At 35.4% G+C, this 18,351-nt stretch overlaps 1 protein-coding gene across 5 annotated transcripts in view; it reads left to right on the top strand.

Annotated features, from left to right (window-relative positions):
* CNKSR2 (connector enhancer of kinase suppressor of Ras 2) overlaps nucleotides 1-18,351 on the top strand; it is a 282,715-nt gene that overhangs the window by 119,742 nt on the left and 144,622 nt on the right. For all 5 annotated transcript variants that reach the window (XM_047716254.1, XM_047716253.1, XM_047716252.1 and 2 more), the window contains exon 6: nucleotides 14,527-14,646. In XM_047716254.1, coding sequence (XP_047572210.1) covers nucleotides 14,527-14,646 — 120 coding nt within the window. The remainder of the gene's footprint in view (nucleotides 1-14,526; nucleotides 14,647-18,351) is intronic.

Raw genomic sequence — 18,351 nt, 5'->3', positions numbered from 1 at the left:
TTTTCTGTAGGGTAAAGGAAATCACATTAAGTCTAAAGTACTATCTTAACCCTAATTCTAACATTTTGTATATCCATGACCTTAGTCAAGTGTTTGAACTTTCTTTGAGATTTTTTAAGGTAAATTTTAACAATTAAAAAAATGTATTGCTATAATTGACACATAACATTAGCTTCAGGTATATGACATAATGATTTGATATTTGTAGGAGACTTTGTTCCTAATATCTAAAATGAGAATATTAGGGGCACCTGGGTGGCTCAGTGGATTAAAGCCTCTGCCTTCAGCTCAGGTCATGATCCCAGGGGTCTGGGATGGAGCCCCACATCAGGCTCTCTGCTCGGCAGGGAGCCTGCTTCCTCCTCTCTCTCTCTCTGCCTGCTTCTCTGCCTACTTGTGATCTCTGTCTGTCAAATAAATAAATTTTTAAAAATCTAAAAAAAGTAATAAAATAAAACAAAATGAGAATATTAGTATCTGCTAAGTACAATCCTATGTAATCTCATGACCTTCTTTCCAGTATTTGTTTTTATTTTCCCTTTTTCTTTTTTATGTGCACCACAAAATAAAAACCTGAGTTTTCATATAACTTGTTTAGAATCAAGTTGTGACTGAATTTGAATGTTCTCTTTGTTACTATAATAGTTGAGTCAGAGTACTCATATAAATGAGTAGAGACTACAGTAGCTTGAGATGTGCACTAGAACATCATCTGTCTCAGCCCAAACCCAATACCTATATCTTTATTTTGCCTGGAGGGTAGGGAAGGCAATTATGAAGAGGAAGGAGAACTTCTCACTTATGAAAACCTTCTATATCCTAGGAGTTCCATAGACAATATAAGCATCAGAGTACTCTTCAGCACCTGGACAAATTGACATAACTCAGAAGTTATGAGGTGTGTCTTTTCTTGAGACAGATTTTTATTTAAGAATGAGTAAAGAAAAAGAATGGGAAAGAGAAGTATCTTCTCATATATCAGAAGAAAATCCTTTCCCATGCAATAAGTTTATTAAAAACATCTATTTAATGATCTCAGTAAGAATCAGAAGAACATTGTTTGCATTAAAACAGAATACCATATTGTAAAGAAGACAAAACCACGATAAGCTGAGCACAAAATGAACTTTAAAAAAAAACAGTCTTTAAAAATAAGAACACGGAAATAGAAATTAAACCATGCTGATAGCTATAAAAAACATGCTGGTTATTCCAGAAAATTGAAACAATGAGACACAAAATAAACTTTATTGACTCTCAGATTTTTAGTAAATTAATAAAAAGACAAAACATGAGAGAAGATAATGGCCATAGAAGATAGGTTATGGTTAATGCACTCTCAACTAATTATTAGTTTCTAAAGAAGAAAACAATAGAAAATAATTAAGGATATAATAGAAAAATTTAGGAATAGAAACTGGGAAAATTGAATTTTTCAACAAAGTCAGAAAATGAATTGGAAAGATAACAGCTTCAAGATATTTTCTGGTAACATTTTACAGTTTTATGGCAAGAAGCAACTCTGTTCATTTAACCACGGGAAGAGACACATGAGAGGTTTTGACTTCAAAGAAACAAATTATATTGTATTTGGATGTGTACTGTAAAACCATAACTTCCAGAAGACAATGAAACAAAATCCATAAATCTTTTAAGAAAAGTAATGTCCTAAAATGTTAATATCTAAATTATCATTCATGTGTGAAAGCAACAAAAAGATATTTTTGGATCAGCAAGATCACTAAGGTACCTTTTTGAAAAATATATTTGAGTAATTTTACCAAATAAATGAAGCTGAAGTTTCTAATTCCAGAATAGGAAACTTGTAGTACCAAAAGACTGGAGTGAACAACAAAATCAGATGCCATTCATGCTGCTATAACAAAAATACCCTAGCCTGGGGGGGTTTAACCAAAAAACATTCCTCACACTTCTGGAGGCTGGGCAGTCCAACATAAGGGCACCTGCAGATTCGGTGTCTAGTGAGGGCCTGCTCCCTTGTTCATAGAGAGTCTTCACATAGTGGAAGGGGTGAGACCCTCTGGGGTCTCTCTTTTTTTAAAAGGAGAAGAGCAGGACACACGTTATGGCATATGCAGTACATTAGAATGCGATGTGCATTACAGGCAATGAAATTGGACCATTCCCTTACACCACACACAAAGATAAACTCAAAATGGATGAAAGACCTCAGTGTGAGACAGGAATCCATCAGAATCCTAGAGGAGAACATAGGCAGTAACCTCTTGGGGTCTCTTTTATAAGGACACTAATCCAATCCAATTTAAGAGGGCTCAGCCCTTATGACCTAGTCACCTCTCAATAATTCCACTCCCAAAAACCATCATATTTGGTCTCAACATAAGAATTTAGAGGGAGGCATAAACATTGAGTCTATAACACTGAGGAATAAAAAAATATGTGAGTGCTATTTTTTAAATGAAGGTTATTAAATAAATCAAATAAGTAAGTATCATTAGATAAATCAGAAAGATAATGCAAATATCAGTGGATTTATTTATTTCTTAAAGAGACAAACTCCACATCCCTAGATTAAATCACAAAGGCTCCCATTACTTTCCAGTGGCAGTTTTCCTCAATAAACATGGAAGCCCTGTAAATAGCAATGAAATACTCTTTTTCACATATCAATTCATAAACACAAATACACACACAAAAACAAACACTAAAAATATTCAAATGCTGGTGAAAATCTAATGAAATTAAAATGGACATACCTTACTGCTAGGCATGTACATTCATTAAGGCTTTTTTAAGTTTCAGGCAATTTTAAGGCTCAGAAACATTAATACTGATATTTATATAGTATTTACAGTATGCCTCAGGCACTATTTCAAGTACTGTATATAAACTACCCATTTGGTCCTCATAACAGCCTTATGAGATAGGTTTTATTACTATCCTCTCCATGTTACAGATGAGGAAATGTGAAGCACAGGATGGTTAGTTGACTTTCCTGAAGTGACACAGTTGGAAAGGATTTAAGACAGGTTTTAACGAGGGCAGTTTGACTCCAGAGTGTATTCCTAAACTGTCTTGGGAATATGGTCTAAAAGCAAATTATAAAACACAGTAAGATTTTTTTATAGCAAGAATTTAGAGCAGCATTACTTATAATAGTAAAAAATAGGAAATAATAGGGTAATGCATCAGTAAATTATGGTGCAATTACAAGATGAAATATTTACTATTCATAGTTACTATTTGAAATTATATCCGAATATATAATTTATGAATAAATTACATTTTTGAATATACCTAAAATATTTATGTTCAAATGTTCAAGGAAAGATTCTAAATAATAATGTTAATTAAAGACCAGATTAAAAGCATTATAAACGCATCATCATTGTTGAAAATTTTAAAAGAAAATATTCTGTGTTAATATTTATTGTGTTTGCTTAGTAAGATAATAGCTAAGTTTTAATGTTTTTAAATATTTTCCCAATTTTCAGTTAGTTTGCTTTGCTTTTTTTTTTATTTAAAAATTTTTTTTAAGATTTTTATTCATTTGAGAGAGAGAGAGAGAAAGCACGAACAGGGGGAGGGACAAAGGGAGAAGCAGCAGGGAGCACCATATGGGGGCCCAATCCCAAGACCCTGGGATCATGACCTGAGCCGAAGGCAAAGGTCTAACCGACTGAGCCACCCAGGTGACCCAGTTTGCATTGCTTTTATAATGAAAAATCTTACAAGTATGTATTCTATTAGATTCATAATACTGATGGCTTTCAATGGATAATTTTATGGTGCACTTGTTAGATTTCCTGATGCTCACTGTTCTTGTCTTTAAAACAGAAGTTTTTTATGCTTAAAATTCTAAAGTAGTAAGCTCTGAAGACCAAAATGTTGGGTGGAAAAGAGGGTTGGTTGATTGGTTGGTTGGTTGCAGTGGTAGACAAAGATGTCTGTTAATATGAAACATGAGAATGAATGAAAGGAAACTGGACAACTTGGGTTTCCTTGGAATTCGTCAGTAAGTATAATGGAAGTGAACACACAGTGCAGCCATAAAGGACAAAAAGAAAATGCAGATGGTTAGTTCACTATACATCTGAGTGATTGTTGACTAATGGTAAGCAGTAAGGTATTTCCCCTCTACTGACTTGATATTTCCCTTTGGCCCTAATTACACCTCCCCTGATAGGTTGGAGCACATCTGTTTTTGCTCTGCACAAATGCTGGTTTTATACATAGTAAATCAGTTACAGGGAATCTGGAGTTTTCTTGTGTTTCATATTCTACTTTCTCCTCACTCCCACCTTTCAGTAAGTCTTTGAAGGTGAGGAGAGAAGCACTCCTGACAAGCCATCTGAGACCTTGTGCTTCAGCAGACTTCAACTGTGCTTATCACAGCCCTGCTGCTCTCATTGGTGAGACTACGACACTTGCCAGGCATGATCATGAAAGCCACATTGTATAAATCAGATTGTGTTGAGCTCAAATACTCCTTTTACATTGACCCAACAGTGTGATCTTCTATATGGCACTTGCTTTGTACTGGCGTTTTATTCCCATTGCTTTCGTAAAAATAACAGGAGGACTAAAGACAATGAATGCCTATTTTTTTAGTGTTAAGATTATCTGTTTGTTATATAGTACTTTACAGTTTATAGAAAGGACATTCTCGTAAATGCTCTCTTACTTTTCTCTTCTCCCTCCAAGCTATTCTTTTCCTTCACTAATTTAGGTTTGATCATGAATTAGGCTGATTTTGATATGTTGACTATTTGTTATATTTCAAAAACATTCATGAAATTTTTTCCTATCCTTAAATGTAGGAGTTCTTTGCTCCTAAACTCCAGCTGGGCTAAGAGTATTGTGACTTCTCTGCTATCTAGACTAGAAATGGCTAAAACTACACAGAACCGACAGGTCTAATGGAAGAGGCCAGAGGAGAAAATAAAGAGCTCATTTGAGACTTTGCCCCACCATCTATGCTGTATCATTTATGTAAGCATTGCTTTCTTCTGACTACCCCAAATCTCGAGGATATAAGTACTAAAACAGCAGCACATTCTATAATAAAATAAAAATGATCATATTGATATTTTATCTTTAGAGATTTCCTGAAAATAGTGGCACTCTAATGACATCATCAAAATAATTTTACATTGGTCTTCCGAAGATCCCTAATGCTTTGAAAAGGCAGCTTTGGCAGTTATAGCTGGACTCTTCTCTTAAAGCTGTGGTTTGGGGCCATTGCAAATGGAGATTTTTTTCCTATGGCTGACATTTTGGCTGCAACTGCAACATTTGGCCATGAAGATCATGGGCCATCTCATTAAAACGAATTCTAATACTGAGTTTTGTAGATGAAAAACATCAAGAGGCTTCTTTGTTTTCACAGTTAATGTGATCCTTCTGTCTTGGCCCCTTTCACTGTCTTTGTGCTCCACCTGCAGAAGCCTGCTAATAAGACTATTACTGAAATAGACATTGATTTCTTGAGTGTTGTATTAGATTATCTTCAGGTTTTGACATTTTGATAGTTAATTGCCTTATAAATTATTTTAACTCTAACTTAACTTCTCTGCAATCAGTGTCTTATAGAGGAAAGAAGAAATCAGAATATGATGGAGGTGAAAAATGTTTGTCTTTTCTAGGACAGAAGAAAAAATGTGTATATACTCAAGGGAATGTGGCCATACATAATGAATTAAGATAATCTCTTTTTAATGTGTCTTATGATTTGGATAGACATAAAGAACATCAGTGTATTTATATGGATGTTCTTGCTAACATCACGTTTGCTGATCACATTACACATTATAAAATGCTTACACAGACTAACTCTGAGTGTGCAGTCCTTGTTCTCAAAGAATACTTGTTTTTGTTGGGGAGTCAAGTGAGGCAGAGTAATGTAGTAGAAAAAGTACCAATTTGAAAGTTAAAGAGATTTGGTGTCCTGACCTCATTCTGGCACTTACTAGCTGTGAACAAACTAAATTAGCCTTTCTGATTAATTTGGAAGATTGGAGTATCTGTATTTTCTAAGGTTTAAATGCCATAATTTTTTGGTGATAACTCACAAAGTCAGGGAAAAACAATATGGTCTCATGAAGTGATAAATTGGAGAGATGTCTTCATCTGAGACCATTCTGTATGTGATCAGAGACACTATGGGGTTTTTTTTGACACGTGAATTTTTTTTAAACTACAGTTGCAGTCACTATAAATGTAAAGATTTCTTCATCAAAGTAATGGAATCAATCTAGAAAGAGAAATCAAATCATAACTTAAACAAGTTTGATCTAAATTATTATTACACAGAGGCACCTGGGTGGTTCAGTTGGCTAAGCATCTGACTGTTGATTTGGCTCAGGTCATGATCTCAGGGTCATGGGATCAAGATCCCTTTCGGGCTCCCCAGTCAGCATGGAGTCTGCTTGTCCCTCTCCCTCTGCTCTCTCTCAAATAAATAGTCTTTTTAGACTTTTTAAAATAGTCTTTTAAATAGATAGATATTAAACTATGATAGAAGAGTACCTATACAGATGTAAAGAGAATGTAAACCATTCCCCAGGACGTGGTGGGGAGGATATGTACAAGGAAGGACAACTTACAAGCAGGCGCTCTCCCACCAGCCAAGGATTCTAGGTTGAGGGTCAGGACTCATTAGAGCCAGAGGGTTGCACTGGGTTGCCCAAGACAGAGCTAGTCCACTGTTATGAGGAAAATAGGAAACAACCTTCCAGGATATAAGCAAGTGATGCTGGTGGTAGGACTCACTGAAAGAGTGGAGTGCTGTTATGGGTATGAGGTTGAGAGGGCCCCAGGATGGTGGTCACTGAGCCCAGGCCGAGACTTCAAGGTCACTAAGGAACTGCATGGTCTGGGTACCACAGGATGTTCTCACACACATCCGTCACTGATGGGCCATGCAGCAGGAACAAGACAAAGCAAAATGCAACACTAGGGAACCTGAAAAAGAAGCCTCCTTCCCCTTGTGATGTTTCTTTAGCACCCTCTATTGATAAGATCTTAACAGTGTGCTTTCTGTAATTTCAATAATTTCATAATTGGCACAATACAATTAGCTCTTGACTCCCATAAAACCATATATGGCAATTTTGAATTTCTCAACTATAAGTGAAGACATTGCTCCCTGGTCTCAGCTATTTGTTCCTATTTGCCCATAAAAATATATATATACACACATACATATACATATACATATGGTGCCTGGATTTTCCTGAAGTCCATCTAATTATAATGAACTGCTTCAGTCTTGCTATTTGAGTCTAAAGTAAAATGATACCTCTTCTTGATAACCTTCATCTTAGTTGAGCTATTGGTATGGCCAGACCCTTGTTAATTTGGAGACTGAAAAGTAACACGCCCCCTGATGAGTGCTCTCTCAACTACCTGGGGACCCACTGCAAGCCTGCCTAGCTCTATTTCTTGCCAGAGAGAGCAGGCAAATAGATGGAGATTTTCCCACATCAACTTCTGGTTTCCAGGTGATTGTTTCCCTATCAGAAACTAGAGGACAGTGGAGCCTCTTGTGTCAACTTTAATTCAGACCAAGATGTCTTGGGGATGCCATTAGAAGTAGGTTGGAAGTGTTGTGGGTCCACTTCTTGCTCTTCAGAGCAGGTACACATTTGGGACTTATGTTCTCTCACTGTTTGGTACTGACCTCATCATTTGCAGATGATAGTTATTTTCAAGTGTTATTGCCTCTTTTCCATTATCAGGAACACAAGAGCAGTATGCTTAATGTCAGTGCTGATCAAACTGATCACGTGAAACACTTTCTCAGGTTGTGAAATCCTTGAACATAATAGTGGGCATTTGAATCATTAGCAGGTAGTCACCCTCAGTGGTTGTTGAGTGAATGAATAGCATTATGGAATGGTGGTGGTGGTTTCTTTTTCATTTTGTTAGTGGTTTTGTTGTGGTTTTTTCCCCACCATCAGAATTTGAAACTTAAAGAAATTCCAGAGTTTTCTAGGACTTGTTGGAACAGAGTTCATGTAATCTTCATTTATTTGCTCCTACAGTTGCATTCTAAAGCTATTTGAAACTCTTAATCTTCATTGTATACAGATATAATTTTTACATTAGGTTTAAATTGAAACTTTATTGTATTATATTACTTTTTAAGTTTAAAAGAATTGTCTCTCCTTCCATTCTCTTTACCCATATGAGCAAGAATTCTTCCTGTGTTGGGGAATATATATGTAGAATAATAGTTTTGAATACCAATTTAAATTCTTTTTGTGGATTTTACTCTTTCAAAGTTACCTATGATTGTTTTACCTCCTTGCATCTTGTCAGGGAACCATCAAAATTAGAAGTACAAAATTGTTAGCTCAACAGAGATCTGGCAAGTATTAAAATACTACCACTATATTTCTGAATGAGGCTTATATCATTTAGAGTTCTAATATTAGAATAAATGTGAACTGTTTTATAAAATCAAAACCTCTTCTTGTTCACAAAATACATAGCAATTGTCATTTTAAGTTGGCATAGAATCACATGATCTATAATACTGAATTACACTAATATACAAACCAAACAAAAAAAAATAAAAACATGCTCTGTCTTCTAGACTATTTTAATTGAAATAACATTTATATTAATAATATGTATGCACTATCAAAATAAAACTTTTGCTACTATTTTCCATTTTATTGATAATAAAACTTGAGTCATTTAAGCTGTTCTTAAATTGTAGCTTTCACATCATTGTTGCCTTCTTAAAATGTATATGCATCCGCTTGTTGTTACCCCTGTTTTATCTTGGTTTTATATTCTTGTCCCTTGTATATATGTATATACCTTAAAAAGCAGAAATGTCCTTTTATAAAGTCTTTTTTTAAATCTTTTGTTAAGCTTATGAGCCTGAAGTTCTTTTTTATGTCAAATGAATTCCTAATTTTTTAATCTGAAGATAGTTCCATTCATTTTCTCCAGTACACTCAGAATAACTGACCCAGCACTTCACTTATTTAGAAAAACATAAATAAAAGTATTTTGAGTTCCATCCACGATGTCACAAATGGCAAGATTTCTTTTTTTTTTTTTTTGACATGGATGGAACTATAGGGTATTATGCTTAGCGAAATAAATCAATCAGAGAAAGACAACTATCATGTGATCTCCCTGATATGAGGAAGTGGAAAGGCAATGTGGGGGGTTTGGGGAGTAGGAAAAGAATAAATGAAACAAGATGGGATCGGAGAGGGAGACAAACCATAAGAGACTCTTAATATCACAAAACAAACTGAGGGTTGCTGGGGGGAAGGGGGTAGGGAGAGGGTGGTGGGGTTATGGACATTGGAGAGGGTATGTGCTATGGTGAGTGCTGTGAAGTGTGTAAACCTGGCGATTCACAGACCTGTACCCCTGGGGCTAATAATACATTATATGTTTATAAAAAATTTTTAAAAATTTTTTAAAAAGAAAAAAAATATTTTGAGTAGCTCAATCATGTCTCAGTATGCTCCGATTCTAACCAACATAGAAAAGACTTCTTTCCTATCCCTTAACTTTTCAATATTATTTGTACTTAGAGTATGTACAGTGTTTCCCTTTTGAACTACAATAGCTGAAACTTCACATATTAATAATTGCTTGATAAAGTCAGTGATAATGAAATAATGGTATCTGTTATTATGAGTTAATATATTAATGTAAGGTTGCTGTTTCTTGAATCTCCACAGTGACTAAAATGTTGCTTTTTTTAAAAAAAAGATTTTATTTATTTATTTGAGAGAGAGTGAGCGAGAGAGAGAGAGCACATGAGCAGGGGGAGAGAGAGAGAGAGAGAAGCAGACTCCCCTGCTGAGCAGGGAGCCCGATGCGGGGCTTGATCCCAGGGCCCTGTGACCACAACCCAAGCCGAAGGCAGATGCTTAACCAACTGAGCTACCCAGGTGCCCCCTAAAATGTTGCTTTTACAACAGTTTTAAAGCCATTCCTTTTATACTAAACATGCTGTGTTCAGATCTTTTTTCCCTTTAGAACTCAGTTTTGGGTGAACCAGTCATACACATATATGAAAATATATATAAAATATGTATATACAACAGAATGTGAAAACTTTCCATTTCGTTCCAAGAAAATGTTCCATTATATTAATTCATAATTGACATTAATATGAACAACTGGAGGGGAGAAAAAGTCACAGTACCACTAATTCTAATCCATGATCCTCTTTTGTTTTAAAAGGTTCTTGACTCAGCTAGCCTTGTTTGTCAACTGCTATTTAGTCACTGTTTTTTTTTTTTTTGTCACCATCTTGAGTAGCTTGTAACAGAATCTACAGGGTAGGTTATAAAACTCATTGCCATCCTGTGTTCCCTTTAGCTTTAATAAAGGCATGTTATTTACTAGGCTTTAATTTTAGTTTTAAATTTTTCTTTCTGTTTTTAGAATTAGAGATAAATAGAATTTAAAATTCTTTGCTATGGATATTGCAAAAATAGCAGAAGGATACCCTTAATACAAGTGATTACCAAGTCATCTTCTAGCTGGAATAGAGTTGTTCCTTTGCTGCTAAAATGACTTTAAGTTTTCCCGGAGAGCTGTGCCTTTCAGAATCTCAAATCTACTACTGTTTATCTAAACGACATTCTAAATTGCAAGAAGATTTGCAGGACTGCCTTATATTTCATTATACTATGTAGTTTTAATGTGCTATGTAACATCCACTTAATAAAGACCTAGGTTTTAAGCAACACAAAATGAAATTGATCAAAAACAAGTTGAAACTTAAGGATTGAAATAAGATAGGGTAAGCATAATGATTAAGAATTCAAATCCTTCTTCTGCCAAGGCAATCACCTTGATCTGTTTATTTTGACTTGCTTTCTCCTCTGCTGTGCTGGCTATGATAACATCTACTTCAGGAACTTGTTATATGGGTAAATGATATAATGAATGTGAAGCATGATTGACCCTTGAACAATGCACTGAACCACGACACAGCTGAAAACCCATGTATAACTTTTGACTCCATAAAACCTTTAACTATTAGATAGCCTACTATTGACCAGAAGCCTTACCTATGAGATAGTTGCTTATCACAAATTTTGTATTTATAGTGTGTTCTTATAATAAAGCCAGCTAGAGAAAAGAAAATATTAGTGAGGAAATCCTAAGGAAGAGAAAATACATTTACAGTACTGGACTCTCAAAATTCTGCATAGAAGTGGACCCATTCCGTTCAAATCCATGCTGTTCAAAGGTCAACTATTTAGTATTGTGCCAGACATGTGGTAGGTGCTCTGTAATATTGATATTCACTTATAATAATAAAGATGTATTTTTCTTACCATTTGATAATTTTCTTTTTCTAGACTGTACTATTAAGTAGCAGTAGATAATACCATGCTTTAAAATAACATCATAATATCACACAATTTTACTGAATGAGCAAATTTACTTTTTACAAGAATATGTTAAATAACTTCCCTGGAACTTTGCCTAGTATTCTTAATGAGATTTCCTGTAGTGGCTTGATGTATGATACAGTAATGAGTACAGAATTAGCATATAAAGCCAGGCCATTTTATACCCCTTCTAATTGACTTACTTAGTCAAGTGCCAAATACTACAATATAAAGGTTCTAGCGCATTATCTCTAAAACAGGCAGCAAGGTTCTAGTGGAGTTTCTTTTCTAAGTCTTTCTATTAATTTTTCAAGATCTTTAATCTGTTAAATCCTGATGGCTTTTCTGGTAAAGTCAATGTTTTACTCATCTTTTGTATTCCAGCAGACCTTGCACATAGCAAGTATTTGGCAAACAAAATTACTCAAGAAGAGGAATCTGAGAAAATGATTTGCAACTTAATACGGTGGATTTAATTGGTATTTTCTTTTTTGTAAACACATCTCCAGTCTAGTATTTCTGCCTTTCCTCCTTCTACCCCACTTCTAAGTGCTTCCAGTGCCTAAATACAAGAGCTACTCTTGTTCATTACCAGTGTGTTCTATGAGGCCCTGAATGTTATAATGTATAAATACTGAGCCATTTATATATGTCCATTACTTTCCTATTTATTTATACTTTGGACTCTTGAAATATTTCAATTTGTAGAAACTATGAAGGTTTCTTTTTAGCTTACTGATATAGATACATATATCTGTATCAGTTTATATATATATGTGCATATATATATATATATATATATATATATATATGTAACCTTTAGATTGTTAGATTTCTTTTTGCATACTGGTTTAGATTAATATATCCTTTAGATTATCATGCAATCCATGTATCTTATTTAGAAACTCTTTAAGAATTAACTATATTATCTCCCTGCCTTGAGATAAAGAGAAAATAAGAATGAAAATGTACCCACACATGAGAGGAAAGGAATAGCTAAAAGATTTAAATATGGCCAAAAGTGTTCTCTTTACTTTGAAGCAGCAGCAATTTGAAATGCAGCCAGTTGTTGTATGTTAAGTGCTACCATTCTGTCCTTTGCCCCATGGCTGCTGGTGAATATTTTCAACAGGATTTAAAACACACACACACACGCACACAACTGGGATCCCAGGTTGTGTTACATAATATGTGAGACCTAGTGCAAAATAAAAACACCAAGTCCCTCCTTTGTCCAAGAAAAATGGAAAATTCCAAGACCGTAAGAGCAGAGCATAATACTAAGGGCAGACCCCTGTGCAACTGCACAGGGCACATGCCCACATCTGGCCCTGTAGGATTCCCAAGTTCTGGGACGTGGTCTTCCTCTTGGTGCGATGTTTAGCAATTCTTTGGGCTAAATACTTTCATTTCCGAGCATTGAGATTTGAACATCAGAAAGAATAAGGTGATGTTAACTCTCCCATCATGGCCATACAGTGTGGTCACTAATCATTGTAACATGGTCAACAAAGCCATGGAATGAATAATGAGAAAATTCATCCCATGAGTAAGGATTAAGCACTTTGAGGGTAGAGAAAGCAACAGGGGAAAAATAAGCATTTATTTAGTATGTTCTTTGGATAGGAGCCATATTAGACTGTCTGTTTATACATTAACCTGATTTGCCATATAAATCATATAAAGCAATTTTTATTACCCCATTTTCTACTAGAGGAAATTGAGCCTCAAGGGTATAAAGTAAGCTGCTGACAGTTGCACAGCAAGTAACTGGCAGTGTGGTGATTGCCCACATCTGTCTTCATATCAGAGGCATGTTCTTTCCAGGGGCATTGGTATTTTGACGGCTGATGCAGAAAGAAGTGCGATTACAAGGGAAATTTAGTTTCACAGTTTGTTTGGTGGGAGGAAGCTGAACCCAGCACAGACCGAGGGGCCATGGGCCATGTAGAGAATGCAGCAAATAAAAAGAGAGTCCTTATTATCCTGACCAGGCAGAGAGAACTGTGTCCCTTAACAACAGAGCAATGCAGCGGTCACAGAACAAATGTGACATGTTAGAAATGGACAGAAGATGACATTTTGATTGTTGCAAAATAATGGCTCTTCCCACAATGAAGGTAAAATAATAATAACAATAATAAATAATAAACCAAATGATGGACACCAAGTTTCAGTAAGTACAGCGAGAATCTGAAACATCTAAGGGCCAGCATATTTAAGGGAGTATACTCCAAGATTCATTCAGTTATGTTCCACTTTCTTCATGATTTTACCATGTCTGACTTTTAACCATATCGTTATGGAGGTGGCATTTTAAATCTATTCTATAAGCAGTATGAATGGATTTATCCTAACCTAAAGTACTGGCTTTCTGTCCTCAGTCCAGCCACTGTGCTAAGTGTTAAAGCTCATTAGCTCTTCAGTTTATTCAGCTTGCATTTATTGAGTACCTTATATGTTGTAAGATCTCTCTACCTGCTATGGGTGATAGGATGAAGGAGGGGAGGAGGAGAAGTCATAGATGAATAGGACATGGTTCCTGCCTCCAGAGGGCTTTAGAATGAAATTAGACACTTTCAGACTTCAGAGAATGCTGAGAAACCAGTTTTGAAGAAGTGGCGAACTTTGCCTGGAGGAGGTAGGGAACTTTATACGAAGGAAACCTTGAGCAGTAAAGTCCAGGCAAATAAGTAGGAGGAGTTCACTGAGAAGATTTGGAAGATTCTTCTTCCTGGTCATTGACTGGATTTTTTTTTTTAAACTTTTCTGATCATGGTCATCAGTGTTTTAGAAATTACTGAGTTCAGTTCAATCCAATGGTTGTTATCAAGGATTTCTCAGATTATTAAGCTTATTTGGAAAAAGTCATTTGACTTTACATCTGATGAATCAAATAAGAGAAACAAAACGAAACCATAACTTTCTTGAGTACTTCAATGTTTAGTTCCTATATGCATAATTTAAAATATAGGTGTGTGTGTGTGTGTGTGTGTGTGTGTGTATTTTTTCACCTGAATACCTTTCTTATGCATATTTTGTAGACTAAAATGTCAACTACTTCTGCTATTGTTTTTATTTTTCCTTGTAAGAGAGTTAAAACAGAAAGTGATTCATATGTTGCATACAACATGTGTTTACCATAATTTTTTTCTTTCAGTGTAAAACTCTTTCTGGAGTCTGTGACCACATCATATCCCTGTCATCAGATCCTCTGGTTTCACAGTCTGCACACCTGGAAGTGATTCAGCTGGCAAACATCAAACCAAGTGAAGGGCTGGTAAGAGCTACCATGTTGTCAAAGCGACCATCCATCAGAGGCCAGCTAATGATGTGGGCAAAGCAGCCTCCAAATATGGGAATCCGCAAATTCTAACAAGCTTTGAATATTTTGGTATTTTTTTTCTAGAGATAAATTAAAGTAGTGAGAGTTTGTTACTCTGAGAATTTTTATGAAGATAAATGAAAATGAAAGAGAATTTTAAATGGGGATTTATAAATTACCTTGTTTACTTTGGTATTAAATTAGCGTTATTATGTTCTTTCACCCCCTACCAAAATTCCTTAGGTTTATTAATTTAGGTCCTTTCTCTTTTCTTTTTGATAAGTCTGGCCAGGGGTTTATCAATCTTATTAATTCTTATTAATTCTTTCAAAAAACCAGCTCCTAGATTCGTTCGTTTGTTCTACTGTTCTTTTGGTTTCTAGTTCGTTGATTTCTGCTCTGATCTTTATTATTTCTCCTCTCCTGCTGGGCTTAGACTTTATTTGCTGTTTTTTCTCCAGCTCCTTTAGGTATAGGGTTAGGTTGTGTACTTGAGACCTTTCTTGTTTCTTGAGAGAGTCTTGTATCGCTATATACTTTCCTCTCAGGACTGCTTTTGCTGTGTCTGAAAGATTTTGAACCATTGTGTTTTCATGTTCATTTGTTTCCATGAATTTTTTCAATTCTTCTTTAATTTCCTGGTTGACCCATTCATTCTTTAGTAGGATGCTCTTTAGCCACCATGTATTTGAGTTCTTTCCAACTTTCCTCTTGTGGTTGAGTTTTAGCTTCAGAGCATTGTGGTCTGAAAATATGCAGGGAATGATCCCAATCTCTTGGTATCGGTTGAGACCTGATTTGTGACCGAGAATGTGATCTATTCTGGAGAATGTCCCATGTGTACTAGAGAAGAATGTGTATTCTGTTACTTTGGGAAGGAATGTTCTAAATATATCTGTGATGTCCATCTGGTCCAGTGTGTCATTTAAAGCCTTTATTTGTTGATCTTTTGCTTAGATGATCTGTCCATTTCAGTGAGGGAGGTGTTAAATTCCCCTACTATTATTGTATTATTGTCAATGTGTTTCTTTGATTTTGTTATTAATTGGTTTATATAATTGGCAAAGTTCCTTAGGTTTAAAGGAAGTTTGAGAGTTTTATACTAAGAACCAGTGTTATCTGCCCATGCAAGTAGGTGTTTTGTTTGTTTTGCTTTGGTTTGTTGTGGTTTTAACAGGACTCTTTTTCCTTAGGTTGTGTAAGCTAAACAAATGCAATATTGTTTAAAACTCACATCCATTCTTTCTTACAAGGGTGAGTAAGCAGGTGGATTTTGCCAAAACTAGGCCCACATCTAGATGTATTTTTTTTTATTATGTAATAGTAAAGATAATCATCTTCTATATTTTGTTCAGTTGATTAAAAATTGTATTGGTTCTAAATTTAACCCAAAGGAGAGTTTTTTTTAGTAGTTCTCTAGAAAGAAAGCATATAAAATTAATATTAATGAGAGAAAGAGACAGAAAACAAGAAACTGGCTAGAGAACATCTTACCCACTACATAACTGTTACTTGTTAGGTTAGTGCTGCAGTGTTTCTGCCTTCTCCCTGTGGATGAATTTTCCTAGAATATAATTACTGATATTTTAGAAAATAGAAATCTTAGAAATAATATAATTCACCTAATACAGTCTTAAAGATCTCTAAGTTTAACTTTTTATGTGGCTTTTCTTCAGTTCATAACACGGAATTTTCAATATGAGGCCATCTATTCAATAGAGTGACTTTTCTTTTTTTTTTTTTTAAGATTTTATTTATTTATTTGACAGACAGAGATCACAAGTAGGCAGAGAGGCAGGCAGAGAGAGAGGGAGGGAAGCAGGCTCCCTGCGGGGCAGAGAGCCCGATGCGGGGCTCGATCCCAGGACCCTGGGATCATGACCCGAGCTGAAGACAGAGGCTTTAACCCACTGAGCCACCCAGGCGCCCCTAGAGTGACTTTTCTGCTGACACTTGGCAAATCACTTTTTGGTGACTATAGTTTCTCATGCTTTTGTGGCTTTTATCAGTGTTTTCCTGGGAAGATGGAACTCATGATATCAGGCATAGCCAGCACGTATGTCATCATCACAGCCTTTAATTGTAATATCTAATTTTAATTTAAGAGCTTATTTTTTAGCATTTATAAACTTATTTGATTTTAAAATTTTTACTATTTTACGATTTTAAATTCTTACTATTCCTTTTGGTTATCTTTACATAGTCCAGTTTCATTTAAAGCATCTTTCAACCTATATTATTGAAGAATTTTCCTATCTCTCCCTTCTCAGTAGTTATAAAGGAAAGGAGGCTCTCTCAGCATGATTTGTAGAGTGAGAAATTCAGAATTAATATATATTATATTAGACTAGGAGTTGGGACACCTGGATACAAATAATTTACATAAAATACAGCAGTGAGTGTGATCCTGAGGAGGTAGGGGATTAAAGTTAGCCTCCTTGGCCTTGCTATTTTCATGTGTAGAATGTCGGGGGGTGGGAAGGGAGGGTGGATTAGATCAACCTTAAGGCTTCCTCTAGGGGACGCCTGGGTGGCTCAGCTGGTTAAGCAGCTGCCTTCGGCTCAGGTCATGATCCCAGCGTCCTGGGATCGAGTCCCACATCGGGCTTCTTGCTCATCAGGGAGCCTGCTTCTCCCTCTGCCTCTGCCTGCCATTCTGTCTGCCTGTGCTTGCTCTCTCTCCCTCTCTCTCTCTGACAAATAAATAAAATCTTAAAAAAAAAAAAAGGCTTCCTCTAGTTCTTTGAGTCTGTGGTACTAAGGACAGTATTTGGAGAAAAGAGCCTGATTTTTTCCCCCACTAATTTCCACTGAAATCATGGGAAATAGTAACCATATAAAGTAAGTCAATACAGTGTTAATTAATGGATGATATGAAATCTTGATTTGTTTTTAATGAAAGGTATAGCCTTGGACACATCTTTTATTTTTTGAATTTGAAAGAGGTAGATATGGGTCCGGTCTTTGGAACAGTCATGAACTTAAAATGCTAACAACCAGATTCAGTTAGTCTGAGAAAGAGCTGGAAGAGAAAAGAAAATACTTGAGTGCTTATCACTTGCCAAGTATTTTCTCACAACTCTTTAGAGTAGAGACATTCTTATTTTGCAAATGAGAAATCAGATCTTCACCAATTTGCCCTGTGTCACATAGGTAATATACAATAGAGTCAGGGTTTAAGTCCAGGTAAATCTCCATAAAGTACACCTTAACAAAGCTTATCCCGTATTTAAAGTTGGAACTGTCAAAGGGAAGTATGAGATGTTTAGGAGGGTAACATTAAAACTGTAACCACCTAGTGAAATCATTTTTAAAGGACAATTGGCAGCACTTCATTGGGAAAATATTTCCAAGGTAGGAAAAGAAAAACCCAAAATGTTGAGCATTAATAAAAAAGTGAAATAAAAACTATTTCTTGTGATTCATGTTAAAGAGATGCCTAAATAGAAATTTTTTATGATTTTATTCAAGAAGTCATTTTAAAAATCAGATACCATTAAGCAAGTTTAGTCAGTCACATTTGAAATGAATAGATTTGAGGATTTGGGTAACATTTAGCATGTTCTTAGCCGTAGGAAATGTCTATATGGTAAATGAAGGAAAGAAGTAGAGATGGGAGAATGCCAAGTTAAAGGAAGTTTAATTAGTTTAAAACATCTG

The sequence above is a fragment of the Lutra lutra genome, chromosome X (genome assembly GCF_902655055.1).
Source record: "Lutra lutra chromosome X, mLutLut1.2, whole genome shotgun sequence".
In the NCBI taxonomy this organism is placed as follows: domain Eukaryota; kingdom Metazoa; phylum Chordata; class Mammalia; order Carnivora; family Mustelidae; genus Lutra; species Lutra lutra.
This window is presented reverse-complemented; position numbering and strand designations above follow the sequence as displayed.